The sequence below is a fragment of the Grus americana genome, chromosome 28, assembly GCF_028858705.1.
Source record: "Grus americana isolate bGruAme1 chromosome 28, bGruAme1.mat, whole genome shotgun sequence".
Taxonomy (NCBI): Eukaryota; Metazoa; Chordata; class Aves; order Gruiformes; family Gruidae; genus Grus; species Grus americana.
Window position 1 is genome coordinate 3,318,716 of NC_072879.1, and position 18,174 is coordinate 3,336,889.

General features: G+C 56.3%; 1 protein-coding gene and 1 long non-coding RNA gene across 12 annotated transcripts; one reads left to right on the forward strand and one right to left on the reverse strand.

Moving 5' to 3' along the window:
* Nucleotides 1-1,005: 1,005 nt before the first annotated feature.
* CIRBP (cold inducible RNA binding protein) lies at nt 1,006-5,873 on the reverse strand. 11 transcript variants are annotated; one of them, XM_054805263.1, is made up of 8 exons: nt 5,720-5,873; nt 4,858-4,966; nt 4,668-4,774; nt 4,145-4,283; nt 3,961-4,042; nt 3,774-3,841; nt 1,325-1,425; nt 1,006-1,165 (listed from the first exon to the last, which is right to left on the reverse strand). In XM_054805263.1, exons 2-7 carry the CDS (start codon nt 4,958-4,960, stop codon nt 1,421-1,423), a joined length of 504 nt encoding a protein of 167 aa, XP_054661238.1. In that variant the 5' UTR covers nt 4,961-4,966; nt 5,720-5,873; the 3' UTR covers nt 1,006-1,165; nt 1,325-1,420. The 11 variants fall into 11 exon arrangements, with proteins under 11 accessions (XP_054661238.1, XP_054661239.1, XP_054661237.1 ...); XM_054805264.1 differs by having other exon boundaries at nt 3,774-3,838; nt 3,961-4,045; XM_054805262.1 differs by having other exon boundaries at nt 3,961-4,045.
* Nucleotides 5,874-6,580: 707 nt separating this feature from the next.
* LOC129197169 (uncharacterized) lies at nt 6,581-8,351 on the forward strand. The gene is made up of 3 exons (XR_008574277.1): nt 6,581-6,829; nt 6,971-7,167; nt 8,215-8,351. It is a non-coding gene; the product is annotated as an uncharacterized LOC129197169 (long non-coding RNA).
* The last annotated feature ends 9,823 nt before the right edge of the window (nt 8,352-18,174 follow it).

Sequence of the window (18,174 nt, forward strand, 5' to 3'; positions counted from 1 at the left end):
AGCAGTTCACAAAATGGCAATCAAGAACCTTAACTGAACAGAACCCAAGTGTTCTGACTCCTGCACACAGCAGTCTCTGCAGAATACAAGACATTGCAAATAAAAGGCAACATCTGCTGATTACAGAAGATGGCACCAAGTCTTTTATTAGCCATTCTATTCCATAGTCAAGGTAATCAAGACAAAACTGCAGTTGTCAAACTTGTCTTGTTCCACTCATCTCCAAGCATGCAGCAGTTTTCACCTCAAGTTGCTCTACTAGAAATTTTCAGGACATAGAAAGACCAGAGATAATTAGCCAATACCAAATTGTTACTTCTCAGACTTAAGTAATTTCTAACCTAAGTGATCCAAACCCCAAACTGCAAAGTTTGCTTCTGAGTTACAGCCACCCACCTCACCAAGATGGTAAACCCGGGGCAGCTCCGCCTTGAGCCAAGTACTTAAACACAAAGAAATCCTGTTGTCAGACAGGCAAAGCTCACATCCCACCCAAGAACCACAGCATGGAAGCATTGGAAGTGTGCACCCCCTTCTCTGAGGAGAAGCATCACACCTCAACTTTCATCAGCAAAATAATTTTAATGACTAATGCATATAGAAGGAAATCATCCATTATTCAAGCTCAAAAAGAGCTGCAGCATTTCAGTGCAAATCAGACTTTTGTATTTGTTACCATTTCTGTTCTGCACAAATACTGACTCCTTGTCCCTATACTTGCCCATCCCACAGCTCCCTCCAGGTGTAACAGCTTCACTACTTAAGTCATGCAGATGCACAAACCATGTAATTAAGGCCCTTAACTCAAGGTTACAATGAAGCATTTCAATTTCATCCTCAAACTCGCCCTTAGAGAGGTTGCCCTCTCCATCCACCTCCCCAGTCAGAACAGCACTGCTTTATTTGGCACTTCTACCTGGGCCATATGCCAGATAGCTAATTTCTGTTGCATGCCTTGGCCACAATCCACTCTTCTTATGTTTCCCCACAAAAGTACTACAGAGATTTATTATTTTTTTCCACATTCCAGTATTTTATTCTAGCTTGACTTATTTCCTCCTTCAATCGACCTATATAATAAAAACCAGTAACACTGCTCAGAGCTCTTCATCTCCACCACTCCAGTCAATGGCCGTCCTCCTTGGTCTTCTGATGCATGTCATTGCTGAAATGAAATTAAGACAATGAATTTAAAGGCAGAGAAAGTCTACAGGAATTCTCACCTACAAACTACTGCTCAGACTTCACCGCTTACAGAACAGCACCATGAAGCAGCAAGAGCCAAACATTTTGGCTCCAAACAGCCCCAGGGGCAAGATGTTACCTGGTTGGCAAACCCATGTCTTGGTCCTGCTTCCTTGGAACAAATGCTCTCCTTCCTCAGAATCCCCGCTCGGCTTCGCTGTGGAGCATCCCATCTTCAGCCTGCCAAAGCACAGAGGCATTAATAAGAGTATCAAGCAGAACTTTTACATCGCCACCCACCTCCCCCAACACAAGTCACATCGTATACGAGGGTTTCACAAGCCATTCGCTGAACCCATCACATCACAGAAGCACAGTCTGGGAAAACTGTTCCAGGGCTGGCTGATGCCTTTGCTACGCCAGCCAATGTATCATTTCATCCCTAAGCAGAGAGTTAACCACTTTGACATGGCTGCTTAGGAGGTGTGGGCTATGGGAAAAAGTTAATGGCAACAAGTAGGATGGCAAAGAAAGCTACAATTAAAGTGAGCAACTTAATGAAGTCTAGGAAGATTCTCAATAGATGAACACATATCAAGTCAGGGAATTCGTTTCCCATCTTGCTTCCATACCTACTAGCAAGACATGACTGCATGCCCAACTCTGATCTGTGGAACTGAAGTTGTGCCACAAGCCAAAGGTTGCATACGGCATGGGTTAAAATTTTTCCATCAGTTGACCAAAATTGTCAAAGGAATATTTCACAGGTACATTAGACTTTCAAATGAGCTCTCAACAAGAGGAAGGATGCGGACATGAGCAAAAGGAGTTACCTCGAATTACAGGACTATTTCCACATATGAACTAGCCAAGAGAGCAGCTTTCGTCTCAGAGGTTTCTGTTGGAGGCACAACACTTCTTTTCTCCAAGGACACTGCAGTTTCCATATGCTAGCAAAGAATTCTTAGAACTTGTAAGGCAATGACAAAGCTAGCTAATTACGGCAATTTACCTACCATTGAACACTTGTCAAGCTAGTAACTAGTCCAGTTACTAAAGGGCTGATTCTTCACTACAGCTTTTCCATGTAGGCTATTTCAGTAGTTTAAGGAAACACCACTTATCCTGCCTAACACCAGCATTCCCTCAACTTCTGCTGACTTAGCTTGGAGTACTAGAACATCCTAAGGCATATACTTTCAGTCCTCTGCCTCTAGACAAGTTTGACTGTTCTTATGTGAAAGTATGTTGACAAATTCATGTCAAGACCGATTTCAGATTACATTCTAGCAACTGGTCAATAGATCTGGCTTGCCCTTGCACTACTGCTAGTCTTCTCCTCTCCTCTGGCATCCTCTCTTACTTAGACTGTTCTTCAAGGATTGTGTTGTGCAATGAAATGTAAATGTCAGGAGCAGAGTTCATTTCAGACGGTCTTTTAATAGGCTTCGTAAAGCCAAAGAAAACTGTATACAAGAATCCTTTACCACTTCAAATACAATATCAATGGAATATGCATATTTCTTCCAGTAAAAAAGGACAATATAAATAAACATTTTCAAGAACCTCTTTTATGGTAAGTTTGCAAGTCTATTTCTGGGTAATTTACATCATTACAACAGTAAAAATACCGTTATGCAGGTTGAACATACAAGCAAGTTTCTCTTTAGATATATCAAGGTGGTTTGCCTTCCAATTTGTACCCAGGCTGCATTCCTACCTTGCTACACTAAAGGAATGTTACAAAAGACGAAGGTAATGCACTTAAAAAAAAAAGTCCACAGCTTGTTCAGCTTCCAGTGAACATTGAATTAAAGGTCCTTTCTATCTCAAAAGAAACTGAATTGGGGCCCCAACTTCACAACTTTAAAAAAAACACCTTGGCTCATCATGGAGGATAAAATAAAATCTGAAGTGCTTTCAAAAAAGATTAAAAACACTTGAAAAGCAGAGCTTTCTTAAAGAAAAGTCTAATTAGACCATCTTATATCAGAAGCTGTCAGGCTGTGTTTGACAAGATTAGAACTGATAATACTACAAAAGTGAAAATACAAGTAGATGTACTACACAATAACGATTTCAGCGAAGCTCCAAAAATCTTTATAAATACAGCCATTGGAAGGACGATCTTGAGTCAGGAAGGATTTTTACTCGTTGTGTGTAGCTGAGGACAAGAAGCAGGCACAATTGTAAAGGCACTGAAGCATAGACAAGTTCCAGCATTTTACTCCCTTGCATTATTTCAGAAGCTAGTGCTAGTTTGCTACACCGTAAGAGAACTCCCCCACCCTTGATTAAAGTTTGTTAGGGCATCTGAGTTTTGTCTTAGTCTCAAGCTTGAGGAATGTATTTTAAAAACTTGCTTTGCCTTAGATCCAAGCAACTCCTACACATGCATTACAAATTAGAAACTTAAACGGCACAACCACGTCCAAAGCCTGGCAGATTGGTTCTTACGGGCAAGAACAGCAATAGTGGTACAGTCCAACTGAGCCTTACAGTATTTCCAGACTCGAGTACAGGGTCAGAAGGTTTAGAGAGTTCCTACAGCATACGTACTCATCATTCCCATTTGAACCAAGACTTACCGTAACTGTCATAGCTGTCTCTGTAGGATCCTCCTGAAGACCTGTCGCCATAGCCACCTTGACTCCTGCTGTTAAAAACATTCACGTGCTTTATATTTGCTCAACTGCTTCCGGAGCCCATTGACCTTTACATGCGATGCGCTTCAAGAGCTTCCCAACCACCCATGAGCAGCTGCAATGACTTTACCTGCTATTATAGTAGTCTCTGGAGCCGTTATACCCTCCACTTCTGGAATCAAATCTGCTTCCACCATAGCCTCTGTCTCCACCTCCTCAAACAGACACCAGATCATGGTTTGGGTTTAGTTTTTAAGCATTCTGACAAAAGCCATTATCAGCTCAGGAACCCCACATCCCTCATGCACACTCACCTCTAGAGAAGCCACGGCCCCGACCTCTGCCGCCACGGAAAAAGCCTCTGCCCCCAGAAGACCCCCCTCTGTATCCACGAGATCTGTTCTCTGATGATTTTCCAGCCTGATCAACTCTGATCTGACGTCCATCTACAGACTAACAAACAGAAAAAAAGATATTGATATTGAAGCATTTAAATAGCAGAGCACATAGACAATGAGCTACACACCTTCAGTACCAGAATTTACTAGTTCTTACCAACAAAGATTTTATTTAATGTCACAACTAAGCCAACTATGCAAGTGAACTGATGTTCAAACAGTATTCACAGGCATTCCTATAAAGTACTACTATTTTTATATCATATAGGTTAACTCATGAAAATTTAGTCATTTATTCTTCACTATTTCTATCACTTTGTTGGTTTAAGACCCTACTATTTACCTGGTTTTCTACATGGCATTGCACAGAAAGATATATTTCCAACATCTCTTCCTACATTTTAAGGAAATCAAGCAAGAAGTTCCAAAGCCTCCTTACCTTTCCATTCATGGCCATCATTGCATCTTTAGCATCATCTATATTTTCAAAAGTAACAAAGCCGAAACCTCTGGATCTCTGAGTCTCTCTGTCTTTCACCACAACAACTATAAAGAAGGAGAAAAGCATCAGCACCTGTGCAATCCAACAGATTCACAAAAGCCATCACAGCTGGGTGCTGCCATCTTACCTTCAGAAATCTGCCCGTATTTCGAGAAGACTTGTTCCAATGACTGCTCATTGGTGTCAAAACTCAGTCCACCGACAAAGAGTTTCCCCTCATCTGATGCCATTCTGACCTGCAAAGCCAATAAATCCGAAGTCAGTAACTCAAAAAAAACCCCCAAACCAACGAACACTATTCCCACAAGGCCTGAAAGATTCACTCGGTTAGAATACCACCAATAATCTCACACTCGTACCACACGCTCAAACCCCGTGAACCAGCGGAGGATTCTCCAAGGCTGGCTGGCACCGGGGCACAGCCAGGGGTGCAGGCCTGGAGCAGGACACCAGCAGAGCGGCCCGGCCGCCCGCCCCGCCGGCACAGGCAGGGTCCGGAGTCTGTCTCCCGCCCCGACAGGCTCCCTCCGCGGCCGGTAGGCCCTCACGGCACGGTGGCCCCCCACGGCACCATGCCAGGCCGCGGCCCCGCTGCTCCCAGGGCCCACCGCGCATGCGCGCTCCGCCGAGCCCCCGCCGCCCGACCCCCACCCCTCCCTCCCGGCCCGCCCACTTGGCGCAGGCGCAGTCCGACGCCCCTCCTCCCGCCCGCCGCCATTTTGCACGGCCGAGGCTCGTCGCCATTTTGTTTCCGAGCACGCATTTTACCCTTCCCCTGGCCCCTCTACCCCCCCAGCAACCAGCCGGGACAGCTCCGCAGGGCTCCCCACAGCCGCAGAGGACACCCATGCCGCGGGACGGGTGCCCCATTCCAGACTCCCCTGGGTAGCAAGCCCTCCACTCCTAAGACACATTTCCTCGAACTCTGGCGCTCCGAACCTCCCCGGCCCAGCCCGGCCGCAGCCCGCCCATCGCGGCGAGCGCCTTACCGGTGCCCTGGAGGTGCGGAGATCCACACAACACTTCAAAGCTTCAGCGCGATGTACGCTGAGGCTGGCGGGGCGGCGGCTTATAAACGCCCGCGCTGTGCTCCGCCCATCTCATGAATATGCAGATTAACCCCACTGCAAGGCGGGGCGATGACGCCACCAAAGCGCTGCCGCCGCTGCACCACCTGATTGGGCTGGGCCTTGTTAATATTCATGAGACCCAACGGGGGGCGAGGGGAGGAGGGAGCGAAAACAAAACCGCTGCATTCCCCCCGCCGTCCCCTCCTCCCACGTGGGGGCGGGGCGCGGAGTGCGGCGCCGATTGGTTAGGAGCGCGGAGACCGTTGGCCGGGAGAGCCCCTGTGAGAGGAAAGGAAGTGGAGGCAGCTGATTGGCTGGGGGAAGCCCCGGCCCCGCCCTCTCTGGCGGCCGGCACGCCGAGGGGGGCGTGTCCGCGCTGCCCCAGTTTCGCGCCCTTCTCGGCAATGCGGCGGCTGCAGACAAAGGGGCCGCCTGAGGGGGCCGCCGCCATTTTGGGTGGCGAGCGCTGCCGGCCCTGGTCTCCCCCTCCTCCCTGGCCGTCCTCCCAGCCCCTCAGGGCCCTGCTGCCTCTTTTCTTCCCTCCTCTGTGGGAGGCGGGGGGGGGCGGCCTGGCCCCGGCGTAGCGGGGCCGGAGCTCTGCACCCCGCGGAGGCCCTTCCTGTCCTCTCGTCTCCCCAGGCCTCGGTACTCACGCTCGCTACCAGGCTGTGGCTCCGTGGTATGGCGGTAGGTTCCCTCGTCCTTGGCAGGCCCAGAGTGACGTCCGTGTCACCTCCCATGCTCCCGCGGGCAGGCTGCAGGCATAGTTCCCCCGCGGAGGCCGCAGGGGTAGACAGGGATTTCGCCTTCCCCTGTGGCAGGGCAGGGTGAAGAACCCTACAGCAGCCCCTGTTCGGAGGGCTCTGCCGGTGCTTCCACCCACACACATGGTCGAGAGAGCGGCACAAGGAATGTGAAAAGCAGCCCCATGGCTGGTTCCAAAGCATAAATGGTTTTGTGTTATAAAAGGAGTTTGCTCAACCCGGTTTGACTGAAATGTTTAAAAGCCCACCCTGGGGTTTTTCTAAGGTAAGAATGCCTCCAGCATTAAAACTTCTTTATTGAGAGGGGAAACTCTGACAAACACGTGTTTCTGCAAGAGACTACGCTGATTTAAAAACACCTCAAAATTTTCCCAGTTTTTCATACAATAAATATAATCTCGTCTAGAAAATGCAGAACAGTATTTTAAAACATCTGCGAGGAAGGGACACGCAGGAGGAAAACGACAGCCTGCAGACAAGAGCTGGAAAGGGAGGCTGGAAGCAGACAAGGCGAGGAGGACAGGTCTGTGGAGGTCGCCTCGGCTGTCCCCTGCCCGGAGCCAGGACCCGGCCGCATCAGCTCAGCCTCGGAGCAAGGAGCCAGTAATTTCCTTTGCAGTTTGTAGCAGCAGAAGTTTGCGCACCCCTAGCTCCCTCCTGCATCTCGGTGGTGCTCAGAGCAGGCTTGCAGGGAATAACAACACCGGAGTTCTTTAAATCAGGGCTGTTTGTTCGCAGATAACGCTATTGACTTCCTAATGGAGGGCTGAGAGTAAAAAGAAACCCCAGTGAAATGCAAAGGAGTATTCTGCCTGCTATTGTTCTGTAAAAGCAGCGAGTACCCCTTCTCGGCCTGGCAGAGTAAGGAAGTTGGGCTTTTCCTCTCTGAGTTGTTGTTAGACCTTTTGGGATCTGCAGGAAAAGGGGTTGTTTTGTACACAAGCGCGTGTAGTAATTATGAAATACAGAGGAATCTCGGTATTGCACTCTGCCCGAATCTCGGCTGTTGTACACACAAAAATAGGTGTTTCGTTACTCCTCAGCGTGGCTCTCACAACAGCATGCTGTCTGCGGGTTTTTTGTTATGGCGCTATGGCATCGGCAGTTTTGCCAAGCGTAAGGGGCCAGCAGGGACGGCACAGTGCAGCCTCGCACTGCCAGCTGCCACCAAAGTGCTCGGAAGCACGTAAAAAAAACCCAGTACTGATGAGGTACCAATCGAATACTATTTTTTTCTTACCGTGAAAAAAGCTTACTAACTTTCCAGTCCTGAGAGCAAATTAACAACATAGAGTAATGATAACATACATTTTATAGATATATAATTAAGTGTATCTGATACGTTTCGCTGTAAAAGGAGAGGAAAAGGTTTGATACTCAGAAAATGTTAGACCAGTAGTTAAAAACAGGATGAAACTGTGAATAGAAGGATAGAGTAGTACAATATTTTATGCAAATGAAAAAACCCTGTTTCCTGATTTGAGGAAGGCATTTCAATTTTAAACTCTGGGTTTGAATTATTGAATAAGCCCGGGTTATTTTTTAATTCTACCTAATTTTGCATGGTCCATCTGTGCACCAGTTGTGGCCTGAAGGAGCAAGGAGGCTTGTCTACCATTAGAGACTGTAAATCAATTTTTGCCCTTCCAGAGGGAAGAAGAGAGCCCAGCCCTGAGCTCGCATTTTGATTAGAGACGTGTTAACGTGAGTGCTTCTGGTCCGCAATGAGGGCGGATAAAGTGACCTTGACGCACGGAGCCATTTTCTGAGCGACAGCAAGGACAGCCGCCCTGGGATGCTGGAGGGAGGAGCAGTGCCGCACCACCGGCCTGTTCCCAAGACCACAGACATTGAGGGACCAGCACCGGGTTTACTTGGGTTTTTAACTCCTTGTGCAAAGCCAGCACCGGTCGGGTGTTTTGAAAACAGCGCTGCTTGTTCACCTTCCCGTGCCGCTTCAGGGGAATTTTAGTCCCGGCAGGACAAAAGGACCAGCGTAGCTCCTGTGACAGTGAATGGTGACTGCAGCTCTGCCCAGATTTGTCCCCAAAAGCGTGATTTTGTCCTCCTCGGGTGTGCGCTGGTGCCTTTGACGCTGATGGAGTCAGACAAGGTGAAAGCCGGGCTGAATTGAGATCGCCCTGCGCTGCTGTCCCAGTTCTGCCGCTCTCGGGAGGGTTCCCGTGCTCCAGATCCGCTTATTCCTCCCTGCCTGGTCTGGGGCACAAGATGCAGCATATGTCACTTCTGCCTGCAAACAGGCAGCTGCAGCAGTGCAGTTAGGGGCTCCTGCCCTGCCTGAGGGGCTCTGGCATGGCTCATCTCCACACAGACCACGGGGCTGCACAGGTAACTCGCCTGGCAGATTTCACAGCTTGTTACGGCAGTTAATTAAGCAGTGAGACATAACGAGTGTCATTTATGGCGTTAGAGCAAACCCTGCAGCAGCCCCTTGGCTGGAGGATCCCAAAGTACCTGGCACCCAGGAAGGAGCGTGCGGAGTTAACGCCACACCGTTCCCTAGCATTCCTGTGCGAATTTCGAATTTCAGGGCGAGAGCCTAGCACCTCATTAAAGCTCAGCACCTCGTTAGTCTTCCCTGGCCGAAGCCCATCTTCAGTCCCCTGTAGCTGTCTGGGAGCAGGGACCGTGGCCGCAGTGACCTAATATGGTGAAAGCGCTGGCGCTTCGTCAAGGACCACAAATAGCCGTCTTGAGCCGTGCTCTTCAAAGCAGAGCCTGTGTCTTCATACGTGTAGGCTGTGGTGCGCAATCATCATTAAATAGTAAATCACAAGAGCCCGGAGGCATCTCGGGGATCATCTTGTCTTGAATGAAGCGACCTCATGCCTGACCGCTGTTTTTCTCACCCACTTTCAAAATCTCCAGCAACAGAGATTACAGTACCAAACATCATAGAAACGAAAATACTTATTTCCTGAGAGCCCCCCCCTTCCAGCAGCACGTCAGCATTTAGCACCACGTGGAAATACGCTCGGGGAGCGCCGACAGAATGAGATGTGCAGAAGGCCTGCCCTGCTGTTGCCTTCCCCGCGCTGCTTGGAGCTACATGGGTCTCCCTCACACACCCGAGGGAGCTTTGCCTCAGGTGCACCCTGCAACCCAGCAGCCTTCCCCTCTTTGGGGGTCCCCACTGAACAACACTTAGTGCCTGTGTTTGTAGGGACCCTTCTCCCGTCCCCTGCACCCACCACCCTTTTCCACGGCACGCAGCAGTTTGGCATTTGCTGTGCAGCAGCTCTGAACCTGCTCGGCAGCCCCGGCACCTGCTCAGAAGACAGAGCTGGGAGCTGAGGGCAGAGCAGAGGCGTCTGCCCCAGGTGCCGCTCTGATGAGGTTCCCAAACCCCAGAGCTGCCCCACGCCCCCTGGGTGCCAGGGGCGAGGTGCTCCCTGGAGGGATGGTGGAGTGCAGGGTGGAAGCACAGGGGCGGACGGGCACCCGAGGGCCCTGCAGCAGCACTGGTGGACTCGTCTGCTCTCTGGGCTGTGGCTTGCACGGGCCCCACGGCAGGACGGTAGAGGGAACAAACTGTCCACGCAGCGTGCCTGGGCTCTGTGCTCCGGCATCGTGTCCCTCCCCAGGAGCCGAAGCGCCCAGGACCACCCTCCCTGCAAGCACAGCAGCAGGGGCGCAGCTGGAGGGGGTGGCGGGGGCGAGCACGGCTGCTGCTGCAGAGCCCGCCAGCACAGACTGCGCTGGTGGAACAGCCGCCTCCTCTCCCTTTGTTTTGGATTGCAGGGAAAGAGGGAACGTGAGGCTGGACTGAACTGGGGCCCCCGGCCCCCACCACATCTACAGCTCCTTCCCACCTCCCTGTGAGGCCAGCGCGCAGAGCCGTCCCCTGCGCCCGAGCCTCTGTCCCCCTCCCTGACCCTTTCTGTCCCCTGGACTCTGCCCTGCACAGTCTCAGCACCAGCCTTGGACCCCCAAGCAAGGAATGAAATACTGAGCCAGTTCTGAATTTGGGAACTGGCAGTCCCAAAGCCCACAGGAAAAAAAAAAAAATACTCCCTTCTCTCTTACTACTTTCCCTGAGGGAGTTGCTTATCCAGCTTTGCTATTTGAAAAAAAAAAAAAGCCCTGACGCAATCATGCCGTTGCCATGGCAAGAAGCGTTGCTGCTGCATTTTCCTCTGTGAGTTACTGCGACCAGGATTTACCGAGTTGTAGGACAAAGCCACAGCGAGCGAAGGGATCAGATCCACAGTGAAGCTTGCAAAAAGCTACATGGAATCTGGGCTGGCACACATTACCTAAGGTGGGGGTGGGGGGAATGTACAGCAGCGTGGGGATACCCAAACCCGAGTGTTGGGACGTGAGTTCAGTTCCCAATCCACGCTGGCCAGAGCTCAGCCTCTGCCATTCCTGGCTGCTTCTCCCTCTTGTGCATCTTCCTGAGTGACCACCCCGATCCTGGGACCGCAGTTCTCTGTTGCTCCATCCCTGTTGCGTACACCAGCGAGGAATGAATCCAGAGCTGGGTACGGAGCGGTCTCACCTCATTTTAGAAGCAGCACACCCTTCACGCGGGGGTAGGTACCCGCACACAGCGGGAGGCCAGATCGCAGACAGGGAGCTGCGAGATGCAGAAGGCATCGCCTGCGGGAGGTACAACCCCGGCTGCTGCTCATCGGTGCCGGTTTGGAGCTGGTACCGGGGAAGGCAGACCCCAGGCTGAGGGGATTCGTCTGCAGGAGCTGCTGCTGGAACAGCCCTGCTCGGAGTGATCAGCCCTGGGCAGCTCCTTCAGAAATGTCTCCCGAAGGGCAGAGCCCGTTCCTGTTGCACTGGGCTCTCTGGGTGCCCTGGCAGGAGGAAGGGAAACAAACTGGACCCCAAGCAGCTCGGGGGAGCAGGGCCGGGAGACCTGGAGAAGGGCAGCACCCCGAGACCCCAGAAACCCAGACTTGGGATAGAGCCCCCCGCATGATGCTGCGTGCCTCCGGGGAGGGGATTCGGGGCCAGGGATGCCGGTGCACCCAGACTGAGGTTAGGAAGGGATTCGGGGCCAGGGATGCCGGTGCACCCAGGCTGAGGTTAGGAGGATGGTGAAAATAGCATGTGGTAACCAAGGCAACAATGTAAATGGCTTGGCTCGAAGAAGCAGTTTTATCAGGGACTGATGCTGTGCTGCTCAGCCAGATTATGGAAAGCGAAATCCTCTGTTGTCACACCATCAATACCTGCCCAAATAGAGCCAAAATTTAGAAACAGCTGAACGCAAGTACTGCATCACACCTGAAAAACTGCAAGATCTCTTTTGGGGCATACAGCAACAAGAGCTGTGCCTCGTCTCCTCTTCGTGCTGCTGCTCTGTGTCAAGGATCCATTCGCAGCCATCAGACGCCTGCGCAGCCATGATGATGCCCCTGCATACCCAGCCTCTGACCCCAGATGCACGTTGGGCTGACGCTTCGCCCCTTGCAAAGCAAACTGGCTTTGGGGTCTGACGCCGACACGGAGGCAGGAATTTGCACGTCGGTCGCAGCAGTTGGTTTGCCGCCCTAGCTGAGGGGCAGAACAATTCTTGTGCCGTTAACAGCTCCGTGCTACAGCAGGAGCAGCCTTGGATCATCTCAGGGCCCCGCGGAGAGCGCAGCTCAGCCTCCCTTCATTCTGTCCCCAAGCTTTTGGAGGGCTGAAGTGCACTGGTTCTCATCATTTGCTTCTGCGGTGGTTGCAGCTTTCGGCTCCTCTTCAGGGCCCTCAGGGACGTCTGGAAGAGCCTGGGCTTTCTGCAGAGCCCACACCTCTCCGTGCCACAGCCGTGGCCGTACCCCATTCCCCTCCGCAGGCTGCCAGAAGCTCCGTGGCACACAGTGGCTCCAGTGAGAGCCTCGTCAACCCGCCTGGGCATTTGCAGTGAATTTGTACCCTTCTAGCGTTACCAGCTTGCAGGCATCGGCACCTGCACTACAGCCGCTGGTTACGCAGCGATGCTTTACTGGCACCAGACCTTTCACCTCCCGGCTCTGCTGCGCTGCAGAGCCCGGCTGTGCCATGGGCTTCTTGGTTTGGTGCAGCAGCACTGGCTGCTCACACCCATGGGATGCCGGGCTGCCTGGAAAACCCAGGGGGGGGCCTGCCCTGGCTGCTGCCCCTTCTAGCAGGGCCCCGCTGGGCTCCCTAGGTGGGCTCTTCCCCCCCACCATCCGCATCTGCCGGGGTCCCCCAGTGCAAAACACGGCTACTTCTGCTGTGGAAAAAGCAGCAGCAGAGAGAGAGAGAGACGTGCTTTTTCTCTCTCCCACCTTCACTCCTGTCAACCTACCAGCTGTATTAGGGACTCATCTCGGTTATATAAGCTGTCATTAATCATCATCTAAGAGTATTTGCAGCATAGGAGTTGTTAAGGTCAGGAGATGCTACCCAAGGAAACAATAAACAAACTTCCACTGTGCAAACACCGAGTGACCTTGCAGGACAGAGAGGGCTTTGGCTGCAGGAAGGTTTTTATCCACAGTCCACAGAGGAAAAAAAAAACTGCCAGGAACACATATCTCTCCCCAAGAAGGGATGGAATACCCACCAAGGTGAGCCAGCCCGGGGCTGGAAAAATCAGAGCTTTTCCACACGCCTTGGCCCCCTCCATGTGCTCACCCACCCCACAGGACTGGGCAGCACTGCCGGCATACTGGTGTTTGTTGCCACACTTTGCAACAGGGCTGGTGGTCTTGTACCCCCCAGGCCCGTGCAGGGGCATCCCAGGGCTCCCCAGGACACCTGGTGTGTCCCCTGGCTCCCTTTTTGCTTGTCAGCGAGCCCCCACGGGCTGCCATTTCCCTGCTGCGAGGGCGAGTGAACATAAATCACCTTCAGACATGCAGAGAAGCACAGCCCCTCCTGAGCGGCTTTATTGCCATCGACACAAGGAGCAGCGCGGGCGGCAGAGCGAGTCGGGATTCTGCGGGAACAGCCACGATTGCAGAAAGCCCTGAACTGCAGCATCAACATTTCTGCCTGCCCAGAAGGTTCCCGCACCCTCGCATGAGCTCATCCTGCACCGTCCCCCCTTTGGTGCCTCCCCACTCCGCCAGCAACAGCAGCCAGGCTGTAACCCAAGCTCTCCCCGAGCCCTCTGCGCTGCAGAGGAGGAATGAGAAACAACAGCGGAACAGATTCTTGGCTGTCTGGGTCACTTTCTCCCCGCACTGCCTCTCGTGAAGCTCCAAGTCATGCGACTCCTTCTCTTTTTTTTCCCCCTTAAGGCAAGGAAATGAGTTGGGAAAGTTCCCCCCCCCCCCCCCCCCCCCCCCGCTCTCCCCTGCGAGCTGATCTGAGTGAAGGCAGGTAGAGGCGATGTCTCTGCCTCCAGCGGCACGGCGCCTGCCCGGGGAGCCATGCGTTTGCAGGGAAAGGCCAGATTTTGGCATTGCACAGGCAACCCAGCATGGCCACCCCAGGCTGGGGGAGCGATTCCTGGAGCGAGGAGCTTTTTGGGGGAGATCAGCAGACCCCGGCATCCTTGGCCTTTGCAGTTATCATCCCACCCTGCTTCACCTGTAACTTGTGCCATCAGGTTACCCCAGCGCTGGGGACAGCCAACCCCGCCGCCACGTCCCAGGGATGACACTGGCAGGTAGCCCCCCTCCGCACTGGAAATCCTCCCCCTCCCCCAGCCACCGCAAGCCCCAAAAGCGCTGGAAAGCTGCAGCCGGCTACTAATTAAACAGCCCGGCACTGCCCCAGAAAGCTGAGCGCTCCCCCGGCATCGCTGCCACACTGGGAGCTGGACGTGACCTGCTTCCCAACATGGCAAGATGAAGGACGGGACCGAGCCGCCGGTCAGCGCTGCTCAGCACCAGCCGAGCCCCAAGACACCCAAGAGCAGCAGGGAGCACCAGGAACTCCTGAGATCAGAAACCAGCCCTCCCCAGAGCTGCAGCCCCCTCCCCACCACTGTAAAAGCCCAGCAAAAGAGCACAAGTGATGCCACTTAATTCCCTCCCAGCTGCTGCGTAATCTCCTTCCAGCTGCGGGGGGGGGGGGGGGTAGGAGGGGGGACACATTTCATTATTTCATTTTTAACAGCATTTCTGCAGCCCCTTCCCTGGTCTCGCCCATCCCCTCACAGCCCCTTGTCCCTTTGTGGCTGGGAGGGAGCCCACGGGGTGCTGGCGTGGGGTGGGGGCTGCAGGGGGGGGACGCTATTGTTTGGTGCAGGTGGCTCCACAGACAAAGGGGGGGACTACAACTGGGGAGCTGGTGGGTGGGATGTGTGGGGGTGTCTCCACCAGCTCCACCAAGTTCAACCCTCCGCAGGGTGGGGCAGATCCAAACCAGACCCCTCCGAAGGGCTGGGGGGCTGCAGGCAGGGGGTCTGTGGCTGGGATGGGAGGAACAGCTGGGACGGGGGGCACGGCTGGGATGGGAGACACAGCTGGGGGTGTGGGGTGCAGCCGGGAGCAAGGGTGCAAACACCCACGGGGCTCTTGCCTCCCCCTTGCTGCTCTCCCAGCACCCCTCCACCCCGTTCCTGCACACGGCAGAGCTGAGAGTGGGGCTCCCTGCTGCTGTCCCCCGACCTGCACGCTGCCCCCCAGCAAAGGAGGTTCTGCCCTCGTGTCGTTCCCCCCCCCCAGCCCTCGCACCCAGCGTCAGCCCGCAGTGAGCAAGGGGCCACGCTGGTGGTGGAAAAAATGTAGGTGGGGCAGGAGAGAGGGCAGCGATAGCACTGGTGTGATGAGTCATGCCTGGCCTCAGCACCATGGGGCACAGCCCAGAGCATTTGGCCCCATATTTGTCCTTGCTGTTGCTTGAGCAAGTGTGGGGCTGGCCCCAGCTGCTTGCTGGCCCCGTGGCCACTTGGCACAGCCCCGGCCGCACTGCCAGTGGCCGCTGGCACGGCACGCACTGATGCAGCTGGCGCTGCAAGCGGAGCTCTGCCCCTCTCCCACCTGACTTTCAGCTTGCTTGTGCACCCAAAGGTGCTTTGGGGCACCCGCTCACCTGGGCCTGGTGAAAGCAGGGTGCCGGGGACGAGGGTGGCAGGGGAGATGCCCGGTGGCACCCCAGGCTGGGTGCTGTCCACCCGCCCTGCCCAGGGAGGTCACAGATGTGGGATGAGCATCTCTGGGACACACGGGCCATCCCGACCCACCGGCCCCCAGCACCCTCCCGTGCCCAGCCATGGAGGGGGACTCTGTGGCCGTGGGGCTCAATGTGAGGTGGGGGGGGAAGCTGCGGTCAGGCCAGCTGTGCCCCTGGCTGGGGCAGCCCTGGGGGCCGAGGGGACCGGCCGCTGCCCAGCCTCCACCCCCCACTCCCCCGCACCATTCGTGTTTTGGAAAAAAACAGCAAGATCCGGGAAGCGGGGGCTGCAGTTCCTGTTTTAACGCCCACGGCTCTTGCACTCACACACCCCCCCCCCCGCCGTGCGGGGACCGCTGCGGGCACGGCGCTGCCGGGGACGGGGGGGCTGGCAGCAGCGGGGGGCTCAGGCCTGCGGCTGGGCTCTACAGAGCTGTCAGGGACCCGCCGAGCCCCCACCCCAGGGCACCCGCAGGGTGGGTGTGCAAGGGGGAGGGAGTGGGTGGGGGTGTTTGCACGCACCGTGCTGTACACAGCCCCACTGCAGCCTCACCGTGCAGCTGCTGCACAGCCCCACGCCTGCACACCCTGCCCTGCCCCACAGCACCCACGCCTGCACCCTGCCCTGCCCCACACCTGCACCCACGCCTGCACCCTGCCCTGCCCCACAGCACCCATGAGCTGCAGTGCGGACAGGGCACCTCGGTTCCCCGCGGGGGGGGGAGGCTCCAGGCTGAGGGAACCTGCCCACCCCGGTGCTTTGGCAGCCCGGCCCCCTGCCCCACGCGGTGTGGGGCCGCGGGTGGGTCAAGCTGTGCTGGGGCGGGGTGCCCGGGGGCTCGGCGGAGCCGGGGTGAGCTGCGAGGCGCTGTGGGAACGCGGTCTGCGGCTGCTTTCCGACGCCCCCGGCCGCCCCCGCTCCCCGGCAGCACCCGGCTGAGCCGGGCCGGCGGGACCCGGTGCTCGCGGGGGCGGGGGGGCAGCGTGTCCCGGCTCGCCGGTGCCGTCCTGCAGCTCCGCCGCCGCCCGCCTGTGTCCCCCCCTCCGGGCACGGCTCCCCCCCCCCCCACGCAGCCCCCGCACACAGCCCCGAGAGCCGGCGGGGAGGAGAGCGGTGCTCCGCCAGCCCCTCTGCTGCCCTGGCCGCGGCTGTCCCCCGTGCTGGGTCCCCCGTGCTGGGTGGCCGTCCCTGCCCCGCGTCCCTCCGGCCAGCCGCCTGCCGTCGCTCTGGGCCCTGCCTGCGCCCATGGGTGCCTGCGGCGCGCGGTGCCGGAGGGTGCTGAGCACTGCCGTGGCGGTGGCAGCAGAGGGCAGCCACGCTACACGCACGGCACCGATCCTGCCTGCCCGGCACCACGCGCGTGTGTCCTCGGAGCCCACGCGCGTGCCCCAGCCGCGGCTGCACCGCGCTCAGTGCCACCCCGTGCCGTGGGGTCCTGTCCGTCACCCCCGTCCCCTCCCCAGCTCCCGGGTGGGACCCTGCTCTGCGGCGAGGGGCAGGCCAGGGGCACCCCCAGCTCCTGGCTACAAATGGGGCTGATCCCGGCGCCCAGCACCGCCCTCAGCACCCCCCAGTCCTGCCGCAGGACGGCTCGGGGCTTTGGGCACCGGCGGCATCGGGCTCCTGCCCACGTCCACAGGGCTGAACGCATGCAGCTGCAGCAGTGTGCAGACGTGGGCTCCCCATGCGGACCCCCAAGTGCAGCGGCTGTGGGTGGGGTGGCAGAGGGTGCCAGCGAAGCAGCAGGAGCTGCCTGGGGACAGGCAGTGCCTGCCCGGGCCCCCGCCGCTCCCCTCACCCCCCCCAGCCCCACACAGGGGGTGGTCGTGGTGTGAGCGCCCAGGGTCTGCAGCTGCCTGGCCGTGCTGGAGGCGGTGGGTGGTCCTGGGCCTTCCCCAGCGCAGGGCCCAGCGCCGGCTCCCCCCCAGCTCCCCTCACACGCCAGAGCCAGGCCTGAGCCCCCCCACGCTGCCAGACCCCCTGCAGCCACCCCCAATTGCCAGCGCGGTGCAAGCACAAAGCAGTGCTGGGCCCCTGAGCACCCCGTTGCAGCCGGCAGGGCCTCAACTCCCAGCGTTGGACCATGCACACACGTGGACACGTGTGCACAGGAACATGCACATGGGTACGTGCACACACGCAGGAACATACCTGCATCCCAGCGTGATGGCTGCTGCAGGGCAGACGGGGTCGCCTGCCTGCAGAACCACGCGTGTGTGCACCTGCACTGCAACCCGATGGCGAGAACCGCCTCACACAGCCCCTGGCATGCCAGCGGCACACGGGTGTGCAAGCACGTGTGCAATGGTGCCGGCCAGACCCACCACCATGCAGCGAGCAGACGGAGGCGGTGGCAGCGCAAGCTCTCCTCCCTGTCCCCAAGTGACTGTCTGCTTCGCAATGAATCACGCATCGTCCCCGTGCCTCGGTTTCCCCACTGGGGCTGGTGGCCCCGGGCTCTTCTGGAGGAGAGGAGCCAGACGGCACCAGTGGCCTCATCTGCCTGCTCTGCCCCATGCTGGGGTCCGTGAGCCCCCCAGCCCTGCACCCCCAGC